Below are 18,375 nucleotides of genomic sequence, written 5' to 3' on the forward strand. Positions count from 1 at the left end.
CGTGGCCATAAACTTGCTTCAAACTGCATACCGTTTTCCTGGATCTGGGTAGTTTCATTTAACAGACACTGCTGGCTAATGTCAATGTATATAAAATGCATTACAAATACCCTTGAGTTTGATTCAACTGCATTGCCCACATTACCTCGCTCGACTTTAGGCTACCAGCTTTGCGGTTCCAAAATGGCTGTGTCCAACTTCGGAAACTTTTTTTAGGATTCTATATTTGTTGTGCTGAACGAACAACACGAATATGAAGTATAATAACATAGGTGAAGTGAAATAATTTATTGGAAACCGCTGGAATTTTTTAGCAAAGTTAAGCGGTCGTAATTGTGATCCAGAATGGCGTATGGAACACCCCAAAAGCAGAATGTGAAAAGGGGAGGTCATCAACCAATGAATGAAAGGACTTTGAACCAATGAGATTACTAGTAGCTTGCGCGACTGAAATATTTGCCAATCATACAGATCAGGTCGGGGCAAATGCTATCTTTGTACATGTTCAAGGGTGCGCGCACAGGAGAACATTTCCTGCCCTGATGCATGGTGGTCGAACCGAAGGGATTGTTGGAAATTTTAGAGGTTCGTATAAATGTGGTTTTACCCAGTGTGCCTTTCTACAGCCATATCCAGTTTGGGAGACGGAAGGGGATAGCTGTGCTCGGCGTTTGCTATGAGAAATATACTCAATTAAACCATAGTTTAAATCATGTATTGTCTAAAAAAGTGTATTATTAGCTAGCCCACATGCTAATTAGCACTAGCAAATTATTTGTCCGCGCTCTTCACACTACTAACTAGTTAACGTTAGCAGTTCGTTTAAGAGTCTAATCTGTAAACTCGATTTCCCCATTGACTGTTTCTTTAGCTAAATAACTTTCATTTTCTCCACATTGTTAGCTAGTAGATACATACATGACAAACTAGCTAGCTAACGTTAAATAAATTATCATTGAGTGTCGGTTAGTTAACGTTAATCGAACAAAAAGTGTTCTCAGCTAACGTTTCTGTCAAATTTAGTTCGCTACCTAGGTATAGGTAACAAATATCCCATACCAATCACATTCATATTTGATACGGTAACGTTGTCTGACATAGCTAGCTGAAGCTGCACTGTTGACTTTCCTATCAAGTTCCATCAAACTTGGCAACAACATGAACTGTTGAATCTATCTGCTGTTGTACAACATGTCAGCTGGAAGTTTGATTTGTATTAGTGTACATATCTAGTAATGCAACAGACATTGCTACCTAATTGTATAACGTGGGTCTTGTCGCATCCATAAATGACCATTGTGCCTCAGGCTACTGCAGTGACTGACTGCAGCCACACATACAGTTAATATAATGTGTGTGTGTTCGTCTGGACAGAGCAACAATGCTTTTGGCTCAGATTAACCGGGACTCCCAGGGCATTGCAGAGTTCCAAAATGCAGGTGGAGACACTCAGCAGGTCACTCTCTGTTTGACGGAGGCTGTTTCAGGTAAGTTCACTTTTAATTTATTGGTGGGGATTATGTCAAGTTTCCAGCAAAGGAAAAAGTTACTTACACATGCTGTTTTTTTTTTCTTGTGTCATTTTTGTTCAATAGATGGCGATCAGATGGACATGGACACTGTGAGTTTGCAGGCTGTGACCCTTGCAGATGGCTCTACAGCTTACATACAGCACAACCCTAAAGGTAACTCAAGTGTCAATCATCTCCAAACATACAGTAATGGAGAGTAGCCATAAAGGTATTGGCTTGACTAACACCCCATAAAGTAACCCCCCACCACCAAACGATCTGACCATGTAGAAAGAGTTGATAACCTTGCTTGGCCAAGTCATGACAGATTTATTCTTTCTATTGATTATTAGCATGATTTAGTCCATTATTTGATGAGAGCAGTCTGATTGAAGAGTGCAGTCTCCATTTCAGATGGCAAGTTTATGGATGGACAGGTCATTCAGCTGGAGGATGGATCTACTGCATATGTCCAACATGTATCAATGCCAAGAGCAGGTCTGTTTTCCTCTTAGCAATGTTAATTATTGCTGTGTTATAATGAAACATAGCTTATTTTGCTTATTCATGATTTTCTTATTCCTGACACAATTCACTTTAAGATCAAACTGTATTGTAATGGGAACATTTATATAGTTGTCAATATTTCCCCATTTTTACTTATCAGAGGAGGCCAACAGGTGGACAGGATCCCCTTTGTGTGATGTAATTGGAGGAGATGGTCTGAGACTTGAGGATGGTCAGGCTGTGCAGCTGGAAGATGGCACAACAGCTTACATCCACACACCAAAAGGTTTGTCTCAATCTTAAAGCTGCGACATGTAACCTTTTGGGCGACCTGACCAAATTCACATAGAAATGTAATTCTCATTGAAAGCAAGTCTAATAAGTGGTCAATCTGTTCTATGTGCGCTATGCTTCCCGATCTTAAATTGAGTTTTTGCATCTTTTACTTTCGGTTTTGTACACATGCATCAAACAGCCGAAAATATAATAGTTTTGGTTATTGAAAATATATTTCAGAGATTTAGATGGTACAATGATTCTCTACATTGCTTGTTTTGTCACATAAACTGAAATGAAGCAAACTTAAAATAAAATAGCAACTAGGAATTGGCAGTGATTTCTGCATATTGCATATTTTTAAGATTGTTAGAAACCTTTTGTAGATGTGTTTTTACCCCGTGTTTAATTTTTTTCATCAGAAATTTGGATGGGTAAATGAAATAAAACAACTTTTTGCCATAGGGTATTAAACTTAACTGAAACTCCCTCACAGATACCTATGACCAGAATACCCTGCAGGCTGTTCAGCTGGAGGATGGCACCACAGCTTACATCCAGCACACAGTACAGATGCCTCAGACCAACACCATCCTGGCCATCCAGGCAGATGGAACAGTGTCAGACCTGAATGCTGATGGAACCCTTGACCAAGAGACCATCAACGTGCTGGAACAATACACCGCTAAGGTAGTTTGTTTTTGACATTGTATCTTTACAGCTCATCGACTCAGCATTATATGGAATTTTCAAATACCTTATCTGTTTGAGGTAAAATGGTCACTGGTTATTTCCCCCTTTTGTTTTCTCAGGTGGAGGCTGATGATGTCAACTCTGTACTGATGAGAGCTGAGCAAGATTGTGGTGTGCAGATGCAGGTACTATACTTCTCATGTTTATCTATGTCATATCATATTTACCAGCAGCTTACATAGGATACATATTTCTTTCAGATTGTGCTTCAAAGGCAGAGTGGTCGTAGTTCTAGGGAGCAGCCTACAGAGAAATCTTTCCGCTGTGACTATGAGGGCTGTGGGAAACTCTACACAACAGCACACCATCTGAAGGTAAAGCACACTCACTCCCTGAAAATGACTTGGGTTCTTGAATGTAGAATGAGTCAGATTCAATTGGTCCAAATGACATCTGTTTATCTTGTGATTTGCTATTTTCTACCCTCTGCAGGTACATGAGAGGTACCACACAGGTGACCGGCCATATCTGTGTGATCACCTGGGGTGTGGAAAGAAGTTTGCTACAGGTAATAAACAACCTTCAGACTAATGCAAAGGTCATAAAACCTTTGTGATATGAAGCTGAGGTGCTCTAGGCATATGTCATAGTAACCTTGTTGAAATGGCTAAGGAGATATCAGTTTCCTCAGTTTTAACAATTTCTCACTCATTATCTGAACAATCTCGGTCAGTGTGACTGTGATCCATTAAATGTACAGCACGTGTTTCCAACTCAGCAAAATGTGTTTTTTTTTTCCAAAAGGGTATGGCCTGAAAAGTCACATCAGGACACATACTGGTGAGAAGCCTTATTGCTGCCAGGAAGTGCACTGTGCAAAGTCGTTCAAGACGTCAGGTGACCTCCAAAAGCACATCAGAACCCACACAGGTACAAAACTTGTCAAGAGTCAGACTTATACCTAGTCTTATCCCTACATATGCAATCTACAGTGTACAACTAGTTTTTATTTTTGTCCTCTGATTTGGATTAGAAGTCATTTGATCATGCTGTTTGTAAATGATCTCATCCATGAACTTGAAGAGGTCTTGAACAAGCTCATCATCCCCTCTGTACTGTAGGAGAGAAGCCATTCATGTGCCCGTTTGAGGGGTGCGGGAGATCGTTTACTACCTCTAACATCAGGAAGGTGCACATTCGCACACACACAGGGGAGAGGCCTTACTACTGTGCAGAGCCTGGCTGTGGGCGAGCCTTTGCCAGTGCCACCAACTATAAGAACCACGTGAGGATCCACACAGGTATGCAGTTCTTCTGTTTCTCTTTGTTAAAAGTCACACAACAACATTATTCAGTCCTTTTTGTAGTGTGGCCTTTTACAGTGTGATTCATGAATGGGATATATTTACAGGAGAGAAGCCTTACGTTTGCACAGTCCCAGGCTGTGACAAGCGGTTCACAGAGTACTCCAGCCTTTACAAACACCATGTTGTCCACACACCATGCAAGCCCTACAACTGCAACCACTGTGGGAAGACCTACAAGCAGATCTCCACCCTGGCCATGCACAAACGCACAGCTCATAACGTCACAGAGCCCATTGAGGAAGAGCAGGAGGCCTACTACGAACCCCCTACAGGTCAGGCTTGGAAGTCAACACCACCTTACACAGATGTATTAATCATCAATGGATGACTTCATCTTATTTGTCTTTCCTCCTCTGTTTTTTGGGGAGGAGAAAAAAAATAACCCAACCTATGTGTACGAAGGTGTGGTGTGGTGCCCTAATAAACATACAGGTAACTGCCAAAACAAAGGAAACGCCAACATAGTGTCGTAATAGGACGTTGGGCCGCCAGAACCGCTTCAATGCGCCTTGGCATACAAGTGTCTGGAACTCTATTTGAGGGATGTGACACCTTTCTTCCATGAGAAATTCCATAATTTTGTTTTTTGTTGAAGGTGATGGAAAACGCTGTCTCAGGCCCACTCCAGAATCTCCCATAAGTGTTCAATTGAGTTGAGATCTGGTGGCTGAGACACACACTCTTTAAACCCCCTATGCTCCTTGTAGATCCCTCTTTCAGATAAACTGAGATCTCTTCTTCTAGCCACGGTAGCCAAAATAATGGGATGTTTTTGAATTGCTTAATTAACTCAGGAACCACACCTGTGTGGAAGAACCTGCTTTCAATATACTTTGTACTCCTAATTTGCTCAAGCATTTGCTTTATTTTGGCAGTTACCTGTAGATTACTTCTAAAGTCTGACGTATACCTCAGTGTTTAAAGGTTGACTCACGGTGAATCACTGACTGCTGTTATGCCCTTATCAGGACTGCAACCAGAGCAATGACTTGAGTCACGAGACAATTATTGAAAAATGTCATTGTTGTTATTCCATGTGATTCAGAGGCCATCGATGATCCCTCAGTGAATTTTGCCCAGGTTGAGGAGGAGGAGTCGTCGTCCTGTTCGGAACAGATGACTGAGGCCATTGGTCAGCAGCATGTGCAGCTCATAACACACCCAGATGGAACCCAACAGGTTAGTTTAAAAGAAATGGCGTCTGCACATTAATTTAATAATTTCACCTGAAGTCTACCACAGCCATATTTATAGCCATAGGACAAGCATCAATTAGAGCAGTCTATACATGTAAGTTGAAAGGCGATTTTTATATATAATGTGTGTGGGTATATATACATCTGGCCCTTCTATGGACACTGTGTTAACAAACCTCCAAACGAGCTTCAATGCCATACAACACTACTTCTGCGGCTTCCAACTGCTTTTAAATGCTAGTAAAACTAATTGCATGCTCTTCAACCGATTTCTGCCTGCACCCGCCCACCTGTCTAGCATCACTACTCTGGATGGTTCTGACTTAGAATATGTGGACAACTACAAATACCTAGGTGTTTGGTTAGACTGTGAACTCTCCTTCCAGACATATTAAGCATCTAGAATCAGCTTCCTATTTCGCAAACAAAGCCTCCTTCACTCATGCTGTCAAACATACACTCGTAAAACTGAATATCCTAACGATCCTTGACTTTGGCGACGTCATTTACAAAATAGCCTCCAATGATCTACTCAGACTGCATCCAATTTGCTATCACAGTGCCATTCGTTTTGTCACCAAAGCCCCATATACAGTTGAAGTCAGAAGTTTACATAACATAGCCAAATAGATTTAAACTCAGTTTTTCACAATTCCTGACATTTAATCTTAGTAAAAATTCCCTGTCTTAGGTCAGTTAGGATCACCACTTTATTTTAAGAATGTGAAATGTCAGAATAATAGTAGAGGGAATGATTTATTTCAGCTTTTATTTCTTTCATAATATTCCCAGTGGGTCAGAAGTTTATTTACATTCAATTAGTATTTGGTAGCATTGCCTTTAAATTGTTTAACTTGGGTCAAAAGTTTCGGGTAGACTTCCACAAGCTTCCCACAATAAGTTTGGTGAATTTTGGCCCATTCCTCGTGACAGAGCTAGTGTAACTGAGTCAGGTTTGTAGGCCTCCTTGCTCGCACATGCTTTTTCAGTTCTGCCCACAAATGTTCTATAGGATTGAGGTCAGGGCTTTGTGATGGCGACTCCAATACCTTGACTTTGTTGTCCTTAAGCCATTTTGCCACAAATTTGGAAGAATACTTGGGGTCATTGTCTATTTGGGAGACTCATTTGTGACCAAGGTTTAACTTCCTGACTGATGTCTTGAGATGTTGCGTCAATATATCCTCATGATGCCATTTATTTTGTGAAGTGCACCAGTCCCTCCTGCAGCAAAGCACCCCAACAACATGATGCTGCCACCTCCGGAATTTACGGTTAGGATGGTGTTCTTCGGCTTGCAAGCCTCTCCCTTTTTCCTCCAAGCATAACGATGGTCATTATGGCCAAACAGTTGTATTTTTGTTTCATCAGACCAGAAGACATTTCTCCAAAAAGTACGGTCTTTGTCCCCATGTGCACTTGCAAACCTTAGTATGGCTTTGTTATGGTGGTTTTGGAGCAGTGGCTTCTTCCTTGCTGAGCGACCTTTCCGGTAATGTCGATATAGGACTCGTTTTACTGTGGATATAGATACTTTTGTACCTGTTTCCTCCATCTTCACAACGTCCTTTGCTGCTGTTCTGGGATTGATTTTCACTTTTCTCACCAAAGTACGTTCATCTCTAGGAGACAGCATGCGTCTCCTTCCTGAGCGGTATGACGGCTGCATGGTCCCATGGTGTTTATACTTGCGTACTATTGTTTGTACAGACAAACGCGGTACCTTCAGGCATTTGGTAACTGCTTCCAAGGATGAACCAGACTTGTGGAGGTCTACAATTTTTTTAATCTAAGGTCCTGGCTGATTTCTTTTGATTTTCCCATGATGTCAAGCAAAGAGGTACTGAGTGTGAAGGTAGGCCTTGAAATACATCCACAGGTACACCTCCAATTGACTCAAATGATGTCAATTAGCCCATCAGAAGCTTCTAAAGCCATGACATAATTTTCTGGAATTTTCCAAGCTGTTTAAAGGCAAAGTCTACTTTGTGTATGTAAACTTCTGACCCACTGGAATTGTGATACTGTGAATTATATGTGAAATAATCTGTCTGTAAACAGTCAAAAATGACTTGTGTCATGCACAAAGTAGATGTCCTAGCCGACTTGCCAAAACTATAGTTTGTTCACAAGAAATTTGTGGAGTGGTTGAAAAATGAGTTTTAATGACTCCAACCTAAGTGTATGTAAAGTTACGACTTCAACTGTACTACCCACAACTGCGACCTGCATGCTCTCATTGGCTGGCCCTTACTACTACACCCACTGGCTCCAGGTCATCTATAAGTCTTTGCCAGGTAAAGCCCCGCCTTATCTCAGCTCACTGGTCACCATAGCAAAACCCACCCGTAGCACGCACTCCAGCAGGTATATTTCACTGGTCATGCCCAAAGCCAACACCTACTTTGGCCGCCTTTCCTTCCAGGTCTCTGCTGCCAATGACTGGAACGAATTGCAAAAATCACTGAAGCTGGAGTCTTATATCTCTCTCTCTAACTTTAAGCATCAGCTGTCGGAGCAGCTTACCGATCACTGTACCTGTACACAGCCCTTCTGTAAAGCACACCCAACTACCTCATCCCCATTATTTATTTGTTTGCTCTTTTGCATCCCAGTATCTCTACTTGCACATCATCATCTGCACATCTATCACTCCAGTGTTAATGCTAAATTGTAATTATTTCGCCACTATGGCCTATTTTTTTGCCTTACCTCCCTAATCTTACTTCATTTGCACACACTGTACATATATTTTTCTATTGTGTTATTGACTGTAAGTTTGTTTATCCCATGTGTAACTCTGTGTTTTTGTCGCACTGCTTTGCTTTATCTTGGCCAGGTCGCAGTTGTAAATGAGAACTTATTCTCAACTGGCCTACCTGGTTAAATACAGGTGAAATACAGAAAGTATTCAGACCCCTTCAATTTTTCCACATTTTGTTACATTACAGCCTTAATCTAAAATGGATTATAGTTTTTTTTTTCATTAAAATTACACACAATACCCCATAATGACAAAGCAAATACTCATTTTTAGAAAACGGAAATATACGTTTACATAAGTATTCAGACCTTTTACTCAGTACTTTGTTGAAGCACCTTTGGCAGCGATTACAGCCCAGAGTCATATGTATGATGCTACAAGCTTCGCACACCTGTATTTGGGGAGTTTCTCTCATTCTTCTCTGCAGATCCTCTCAAGCTCTGTCAGGTTGGATGAGGTGGTTGCTGCACAGCTATTTTCAGGTCTCCCCAGGGCCAAGTATGGCATTAGTTGTGTAAACCCCTACCTATGCTTATCTTAATCAGTGTATGGTCATAATCGAACTAAGCGATTAAAACACCTGGTTTTCTGAGCAATCTTTCCAATTATAAGGACATGTAAACAGTTCAATCGGCGTTCCAGCAGTGTATTTGGTCTGCACATGTGCCAGTACTGCAAGCCTCCCTCTTATGCGCGAGTGAAGTGAGATTGGAAAAACTGAAAGTATGCATCTTAAATAGTTGTCACATACAAATGTTATACATTAAGTGTACACAACATTAAGAACACCTTCCTAATATTGAGTTTCAACCCCCACCCCCCTTACCCTCAGAACAGCCTCAATTCATCTGGCATGGACTGTACAAGGTGTCGAAAGTGTTCCACAAGGATACTGGCCCATGTTGACTCCAATGCATCCCACAGAAGACCGCTTTGTTTAGCTATACAATATTTAATTGAGGGCAAATGGTAAGTTATAAGTTAGTGTATGATAAAATGTTACATGCTTTTCATTCCCAGGTCAGTATCTCCCATGCTGACATGCAGGCATTGGGAAACACAATTACCATGGTAACCAGTGATGGCACCACCTTCACGGTTCCTTCCCATGAAATGCTTAATGCAGATGGTACACATTCAGTTACCATGGTAGCAGCAGATGGTACAGAAGAGCAGGTGAGTTTTACTAAAACTTTACCACCATGATCTGAAATCCCCAAATGTGTCCCTGTGTTTAGTTCTGTTTGATACCTTAACAGTGACAGAACTAGAATGATGACTAGTGATTCTATTTCTATCAACGCACCCACAGCAAACGCCAATAAGTGGAATTGGCAAACGCCAATTCCACTTAATGGGCAAAACCCCCTTTCAGACTTACTAATCATTGTCATTTGTGATGCGTTTTGGACTTTAGGTCTTAATACATGTTGGACCTCTTCCCCCCCCCCCAGGTGGCCATTGATTTGGCCTCCTTTCAGGGCATGCAGACAGAGGGGGTTCACCCTGTCACTCTGTTAGCCACCTCAAACGGCACACAGATCGCTGTCCAGGTAGGGGACTCCCTCTGACACAAAACACCAAGTATTGCTACATATTGCAACATACAAGCAGGCCACACAATATATTCCCATTGGATGCTGAGAAGCATAACGAGTTCCAATGACACTGCAGTAGCTTTAACAAACAGCTGTTTGTTAGCCTAACTCACAGCCTTACAAAGAAGTACAGTGCATTATATTGTCGTCACTGAGCTGGCCTACAGCAGTGTGAATCTGAGATTAGGCCTCTTTTTGTATTGACCATCACTAAGGGTCCTATTCAGTCTTGAGGTACACGTGTTTTAGGAACTCTGCACCTCTCCTGTCTATTCCAGACAAATCCATTGCTAAATAGAAACAAAAACATTCGGTGTGTTGGTATTTATTTGTTTTCAACGATCACATCAGTCCTTCCATTGTGATGTTAATACAAGGTGTTTTAAGTAAATAAGGTTAGTCTTGACTCATCCTTGTAGACTCCATCAGTCAGTCTGCTATGTAGGTTTGCTTCCCTTTGACGCCTTTGACGCCTTCTGTTTACTGCAATGGGAGGAGATTTAATTTTTAAACTAAACTAAAGTATCTAATGTGGTGGTTCATTTCTTTACTATCAAATGAGGAGAGACAAACTTAGCACACAAGTCAGAGTTATACTTAAAATAAATCTTTATTCACTAATAAGTGAATAATATTTAAGAATAATCATTAATAAGGGAGCAGGTCAATACAACACACACACATGTACAGTGGGGAGAACAAGTATTTGATACACTGCCGATTTTGCAGGTTTTCCTACTTACAAAGCATGTAGAGGTCTGTAATTTTTATCATAGGTACACTTCAACTGTGAGACGGAATCTAAAACAAAAATCCAGAAAATCACATTGTATGATTTTTAAAGTAATTAATTTGCATTTTATTGCATGACATAAGTATTTGATCACCTACCAACCAGTAATAATTTCAGCTCTCACAGACCTGTTAGTTTTTCTTTAAGAATCCCTCCTGTTCTCCACTCATTACCTGTATTAACTGCACCTGTTTGAACTCGTTACCTGTATAAAAGACACCTATCCACACACTCCAACCTCTCCACAATGGCCAAGACCAGAGAGCTGTGTAAGGACATCAGGGATAAAATTGTAGACCTGCACAAGGCTGGGATGGGCTACAGGACAATGAGCAAGCATCTTGGTGAGAAGGCAACAACTGTTGGCGCAATTATTAGAAAATGGAGGAAGTCCAAGATGACAGTCAATCACCCTCGGTCTGGGGCTCCATGCAAGATCTCACCTCGTGGGGCATCAATGATCATGAGGAAGGTGAGGGATCAGCCCAGAACTACACGGCAGGACCTGGTCAATGACCTGAAGAGAGCTGGGACCACAGTCTCAAAGAAAACCATTAGTAACACACTACGCTGTCATGGATTAAAATCCTGCAGCGCACGCAAGGTCCCCCTGCTCAAGCCAGCGCATGTCCAGGCCCGTCTGAAGTTTGCCAATGACCATCTGGATGATCCAGAGGAGGAATAGGAGAAGGTCTGATGAGACACACAGAGCTTTTTGGTCTAAACTCCACTCGCCGTGTTTGGAGGAAGAAGGATGCGTACAACCCCGAGAACACCATCCCAACCGTGAAGCATGGAGGTGGAAACATCATTCTTTGGGGATGCTTTTCTGCAAAGGGGACAGGACGACTGCACCGTATTGAGGGGAGGATGGATGGGGCCATGTATCGTGAGATCTTGGCCAACAACCTCTTTCCTCAGTAAGAGCTTTGAAGATGGGTCGTGGCTGGGTCTTCCAGCATGACAACGACCCAAAACACACAGCCAGGGCAACTAAGGAGTGGCTCCGTAAGAAGCATCTCAAGGTCCTGGATTGGCCTAGCAAGTCTCCAGACCTGAACCCAATAGAAAATCTTTGGAGGGCGCTGAAAGTCTGTATTGCCCAGCGACAGCCCCGAAACCTGAAGGATCTGGACACGGTCTGTATGGAGGAGTGGGCCAAAATCCCTGCTGCAGTGTGTGCAAACCTGGTCAAGAACTACAGGAAACGTATGATCTCTGTAATTGCAAACAGGTTTCTGTACCAAATATTAAGTTCTGCTTTTCTGATGTATCAAATACTTATGTCATGTAATAAAATGCAAATTAATTACTTAAAAACATACAATGTGATTTTCTGGATTTTTGTTTTAGATTCCGTCTCTCACAGTTGAAGTGTACCTATGATAAAAATGACAGACCTCTACATGCTTTGTATGTAGGAAACACTGCCGATTTTGCAGGTTATCAAATACTTGTTCTCCCCACTGTATGTGTGTGTATATATACATGCGTGTGTGTGTGTGTGTGTGTGTGAGTGTGAATCGATTGAGTGCTGTACGATAATGATGGCTGGTCGACAAATTTGTTGAGAGCCCCGAGACAAAAGTACAAAGGTATTTTATAGCCAAGATACACCCCTTTCAGTCTACATGACGAACAACAGATGTGTGGAATGGGTCACAAGGTAAATATTTGTATGAAAGATACTGTCTGCTGTAAAAACGGTTATCTTTGTGTAGAGACCAAGATCTTGCCCTGGGGTCATCTCTCCCTGGTTCCGTATAGAACAAAACATTAACTCATGCTCCAGATTGTGGTCTCTTCAGGTTTTATCACCCAAAATACATCGTAAATCTCCTGTCAGTGTTATCTCCCAGAGGCCCACTTTCAGTCCACACAGACAATAGTTATAAGAACCCTTTTCTTTCCATAAAAAAAAAACATTTGATACAATAAAAGTATTTTGCTCTCACACTAATGACGAGATTTTGTATTATGTTACTTACACCTGATCAGACCATCAATTTTGCGTAAATAATATTGTTTTCTCTGTGTGTGATTTCAACCTTTCTGTTTCTTAGCTCAGTGAACAACCTTCACTCGAAGAAGCCATCAGGATAGCATCAAGAATACAACAAGGAGAGATGGGATTGGATGATTAGATAAAATAAGCCTTTCAATTTCTATTGAAATATTTGATATGACGAGAACAACTGATCTATACAAATTCTACAGTTTTCTGACTTAAGGGTATTGTTCTTAAATCAAACATGGAATTCTTTATTAAGATTTGTAAATAGACATTTTGATATGGCTGCACCAAGAGTCTGTAATGCTGAAACATCCATTACTTTGTTGAGTAAGATGTGTGTTGCTGCATGAATGAGATTAAGAAATGTAAGGTGTGTTTGGACTTTTGGTACCATTTTTCCATGTGTGAATATTGTATTCTGTGTATATACAGTAAATAGCCAATGTTTTGAATCCAGCATATATTTTAACTTTGAATGTGTACAAATAATGGATACACATTGGTTGTTAAATAAAGCAGTACAATTCTATATATTTGCACTAATTGTTTTTGTGATAATGTTGTAGATTTATCATCTGAAATCTACTTGATTACTATTGAAACAGGATATTGTTTAGTATTTTATTGAATTTATTTGTATGTGTAAGACCCAGTGTGATATTTGTTGATAGGAAGTGCTTAAAATATCTACCACATCTTTACATCAACTCATACTATTATATGAGCAGTTAGACAATTCTTATCAACATAAGATTTTTGGGCATATTTGCTTTTTGTGTAAATAATTGAATGATATACTAAGAAGCAATTTCAGAAATGATCAATGTATATTGTGAATGCTATAAGATTAGCTGAGGTTATAAACTGGCGCTGGAAGAAATGGCAGCAGTTTTACGGGCACCCAGCCGATTGCGCTATTATGTGGGGGTTTTTGCGTTATTTCTAACTTATTTTGTACAGAATGTTTCTGCAACTGTATCTTACAGCAAAAAAGAGCTTCTGGATATCTCGGTCCGATATCAGGACCGAGATCACACCTCGGATTAGAAGATTTTTTTCTACAACAAACACCCCACAGGACCGACATCTCCGTTATTTGCAAGAGGAAGCGGCGCAGGAACAGAGGACAAAGAGTCGGATGCCTGGTCAGGACCCAGAGAAGGCGACTGGGAAAGCTGCCGTTAGTCAATACTACTCGCCAACATGCAATCATTGGACAATACATTAGACGAGGTACGATCACGAATATCCTACCAACGGGACATCAAAAACTGTAATATCCTATGTTTCACAGAATTGTTGCTGAATGACGACATGGATATTCAGCTAGCGGGATATACGCTGCACCGGCAAGATATAACAGCACACTCTGGTAAAACGAGGGGGGTGCATATTTGTAAACAACAGCTGGTGCTCGAAATCTAAGGAAGTCTCTAGATTTTGCTCGCCTGAAGTAGAGTATATTGTGATAAATTGCAGGCCACACTACTTGCCTAGAGTTTTCAGCTATACTTTTTGTGGCTGTCTATTTACCACCACAGACAGATGCTGTCACGAAGACCGCACTCCGTCAGCTGTATAAGGAAATAAGCAAACAGGAAACCACTCACCCAGAGGCGGTGCTCCTAGTGGCCGGAGATTTTAATGCAGAGAAATTTAAATCAGTTCTACCAAGTTTCTATCAACATGTTAAATGTGCAACCAGGCAGAAAAAAATTCTAGATCACCTGTACTCCACACACAGAGACGTGTACAAAGCTCTCTCTCGCCCTCCATTTGGTAAATCCGACCACAACTTTATCCTCCTGATTCCTGCTTACAAGCAAAAATTTAAGCAGGAAGCAACAGTGACTCGGTCTATCAAAAAGTGGTCAGATGAAGCAGATGCTAAACTACAGGACTGTTTTGCTATCACAGACGGGAACATGTTCCAGGATTCTTCCGATGGCATTGAGGAATACACCACATCAGTCACTGGCTTTATCAATAAGTGCATCGAGGTCGTCGTCCCCACAGTGACTGTACGTACATAACCCAACCACAAGCAATGGATTACAGGCAACATTCGCACTGAGCTAAACGGTAGAGCTGCCGCTTTCAAGGTGCGGGACTCTAACCCGGAAGCTTCCAAGAAATCCTGCTATGCCCTGCGACAAACCATCAAACAGGCAAAGCGTCAACACAGGGCTAAGTTTGAATCATACTACACCGGCTCCGACGCTCGTCTTATGTGGCAGGGCTTGCAAACTATTACAGACTACAAAGGCAAGCACAGCTGCGAGCTGCCCGGTGACACAAGCCTACCAGACGAGCTAAATCACTTCTATGCTCGCTTCGAGGCAAGCAACACTGAGGCATGCATGAGAGCATCAGCTGTTCCTGACGACTGTGTGATCACACTCTCCGTAGCCAACGTGAGTAAGACCTTTAAACTGGTCAACATACACAAGGCTGCGTGGCCAGACGGATTACCAGGACGTGTGTTCCAGGCATGTGCTGACCAACTGGCAGGTGTTTTCACTGACATTTTCAACATGTCCCTGAATGAGTCTGTAATACCAACATGTTTCAAGCAGACCACCATAGTCCCTGTGCCCAAGATCACAAAGGCAACCTGCCTAAATGACTACAGACCCGTAGCACTCACGTCCTTAGCCATGAAGTGCTTTGAAAGGTTGGTTATGGCTCACAACACCATTATCCCAGAAACCCTAGACCCACTCCAATTTGTATACCGCCCAAAGAGATCCACAGATGATGCAATCTCTATTGCACTCCACACTGCCCTTTACCACCTGGAGAAAAGGTACACTTATGTGAGAATGCTATTCATTGACTACAGATCAGCATTCAACACCATAGTACCCTCAAAGCTCATCACCAAGCTAAGGATCCTGGGACTAAACACCTCCCTCTGCAACTGGATCCTGGACTTCCTGACGGGCCGCCCCCAGGTGGTGAGGGTAGGTAGCAACATCTGCCATGCTGATCATCAACACTGGAGCTCCACAGGGGTGCGTGCTCAGTCCCCTCCTGTACTCCCTGTTCACTCACGACTGCATGGCCAGGCACGAATCCAACACCATAAAGTTTGCAGACAACACAAAAGTGGTAGGCCTGATCCCAGACGACAACGAGACAGCCTATTGGGAGGAGGTCAGAGACCTGGCCGTGTGGTGCCAGAATAATAACCTATCTCTCAACGTAACTAAGGAGATGATAGTGGACTACAGGAAAAGGAGGACCGAGCACGTCCCCATTCTCATCGACGGGGCTGTAATGGAACGGGTTGAGAGCTTCAAGTTCCTTGGTGTCAACATCAACAACAAACTAGAATGGTCCAAACACACCAAGATGGTCGTAAAGAGTTCACGTCAAAGCATATTCCCCCTCAGGAAACTGAAAATATTTGGCATGGGTCCTGAGATCCTCAAAAGGTTCTACAGCTGCAACATCGAGAGCATGCTGACGGGTTACATCACTGCCTGGTACGGCAATTGCTCGGCCTCTTGCTTGACGTACGGCAATTGCTCGGCGTACGGCCCAGAACATCACTGGGGCTAAGCTGCCTGCCATCCAGGACCTCTTCACCAGGCGGTGTCAGTGGAAGGCCCTAAATATTGTCAAAGACCACAGCCACCCCAGTCATAGAATGTTCTCTCGCCCCTCCAAAGCCTCTTTTTACGCTGCTGCTACGCTCTGTTTTTCATATATGCATAGTCACTTTAACTATACAGTGGGGCAAAAAAGTATTTAGTCAGCCACCAATTGTGCAAGTTCTCCCACTTAAAAAGATGAGAGAGGCCTGTAAGTTTCATCATAGGTACACTTCAACTATGACCGACAAAATGAGGAAAAAAATCCAGAAAATCACTTTGTAGGATTTTTTATGAATTTATTTGCAAATTATGGTGGAAAATAAGTATTTGGTCACCTACAAACAAGCAAGATTTCTGGCTATCACAGGCCTGTAACTTCTTCTTTAAGAGGCTCTTCTGTCCTCCACTCATTACCTGTATTAATGGCACCTGTTTTAACTTGTTATCAGTATAAAAGACACCTGTCCACAACCTCAAACAGTCACACTCCAAACTCCACTATGGCCAAGACAAAAGAGCTGTCAAAGGACACCAGAAACAAAATTGTAGATCTGCACCAGGCTGGGAAGACTGAATCTGCAATAGGTAAGCAGCTTGGTTTGAAGAAATCAACTGTGGGAGCAATTATTAGGAAATGGAAGACATACAAGACCACTGATAATCTCCCTCGATCTGGGGCTCCACGCAAGATCTCTCCCCGTGGGGTCAAAATGATCACAAGAACGGTGAGCAAAAATCCCAGAACCACACGGGGGGACCTAGTGAATGACCTGCAGAGAGCTGGGACCAAAGTAACAAAGCTTACCATCAGTAACACACTACGCCGCCAGGGACTCAAATCCTGCAGTGCCAGACGTGTCCCCCTGCTTAAGCCAGTACATGTCCAGGCCCGTCTGAAGTTTGCTAGAGAGCATTTGGATGATCCAGAAGAAGATTGGGAGAATGTCATATGGTCAGATGAAACCAAAATAGAACTTTTTGGTAAAAAAAGGACAAAGAATGCTAAGTTACATCCAAAGAACACCATACCTACTGTGAAGCATGGGGGTAGAAACATCATGCTTTGGGGCTGTTTTTCTGCAAAGGGACCAGGACGACTGATCCGTGTAAAGGAAAGAATGAATGGGGCCATGCATTGTGAGATTTTGAGTGAAAACCTCCTTCCATCAGCAAGGGCATTGAAGATGAAACGTGGCTGGATCTTTCAGCATGACAATGATCCCAAACACACCGCCCGGGCAACGAAGGAGTGGCTTCGTAAGAAGCATTTCAAGGTCCTGGAGTGGCCTAGCCAGTCTCCAGATCTCAACCCCATAGAAAATCTTTGGAGGGAGTTGAAAGTCCGCGTTCCCTAGCAACAGCCCCAAAACATCACTGCTCTAGAGGAGATCTGCATGGAGGAATGGGCCAAAATACCAGCAACAGTGTGTGAAAACCTTGTGAAGACTTACAGAAAACATTTGACCTCTGTCATTGCCAACAAAGGGTATATAACAAAGTATTGAGAAACTTTTGTTATTGACCAAATACTTATTTTCCACCATAATTTGCAAATAAATTCATTATTGTTTTTCTGGATTTTTTTCCCCTCATTTTGTCTCATAGTTGAAGTGTACCTATGATGAAGATTACAGGCCTCTCGTCTATTTAAGTGGGAGAACTTGCACAATTGGTGGCTGACTAAATACTTTTTTGTCCCACTGTACATTCATGTACATACTACGTCAATTGGGCCGACCAACCAGTGCTCCTGCAGATTGGCTAACCTGGCTATCTGTATTGTGTCCCACCACCCGCCAACCCCTCTTTTACGCTACTGCTACTCTCTGTTCATCATATATGTATAGTCACTTTAACCATATCTACATGTACACACTACCTCAATCAACCTGACTAATCGGTGTCTGTATGTAGCCTCGCTACTGTATATTGCCTGTTCTTTACCTACCTTGTTCACCTAATAGCTGTTTTTGCACTTGGTTTGAGCCTGTAAGTAAGCATTTCACTGTAAGGTCTACTACACCTGTTGTATTCAGCGCACGTGACAAGTAAGCTTT

At 42.2% G+C, this 18,375-nt stretch overlaps 1 protein-coding gene across 2 annotated transcripts; it reads left to right on the top strand.

Annotated features, from left to right (window-relative positions):
- Window positions 1-381: 381 nt before the first annotated feature.
- On the top strand, window positions 382-13,248 carry LOC115112458 (zinc finger protein 143-like). 2 transcript variants are annotated; one of them, XM_029639540.2, is made up of 16 exons: window positions 382-585; window positions 1,375-1,487; window positions 1,596-1,685; window positions 1,926-2,009; window positions 2,179-2,304; window positions 2,791-2,984; window positions 3,107-3,172; window positions 3,248-3,361; window positions 3,480-3,555; window positions 3,792-3,917; window positions 4,109-4,288; window positions 4,399-4,626; window positions 5,400-5,533; window positions 9,335-9,490; window positions 9,769-9,867; window positions 12,769-13,248. In XM_029639540.2, exons 2-16 carry the CDS (start codon window positions 1,382-1,384, stop codon window positions 12,847-12,849), a joined length of 1,860 nt encoding a protein of 619 aa, XP_029495400.2. In that variant the 5' UTR covers window positions 382-585; window positions 1,375-1,381; the 3' UTR covers window positions 12,850-13,248. The 2 variants fall into 2 exon arrangements, with proteins under 2 accessions (XP_029495400.2, XP_029495399.2); XM_029639539.2 differs by having other exon boundaries at window positions 384-585; window positions 1,914-2,009.
- The last annotated feature ends 5,127 nt before the right edge of the window (window positions 13,249-18,375 follow it).

This window comes from Oncorhynchus nerka, linkage group LG27, assembly GCF_034236695.1.
Source record: "Oncorhynchus nerka isolate Pitt River linkage group LG27, Oner_Uvic_2.0, whole genome shotgun sequence".
Taxonomy (NCBI): Eukaryota; Metazoa; Chordata; class Actinopteri; order Salmoniformes; family Salmonidae; genus Oncorhynchus; species Oncorhynchus nerka.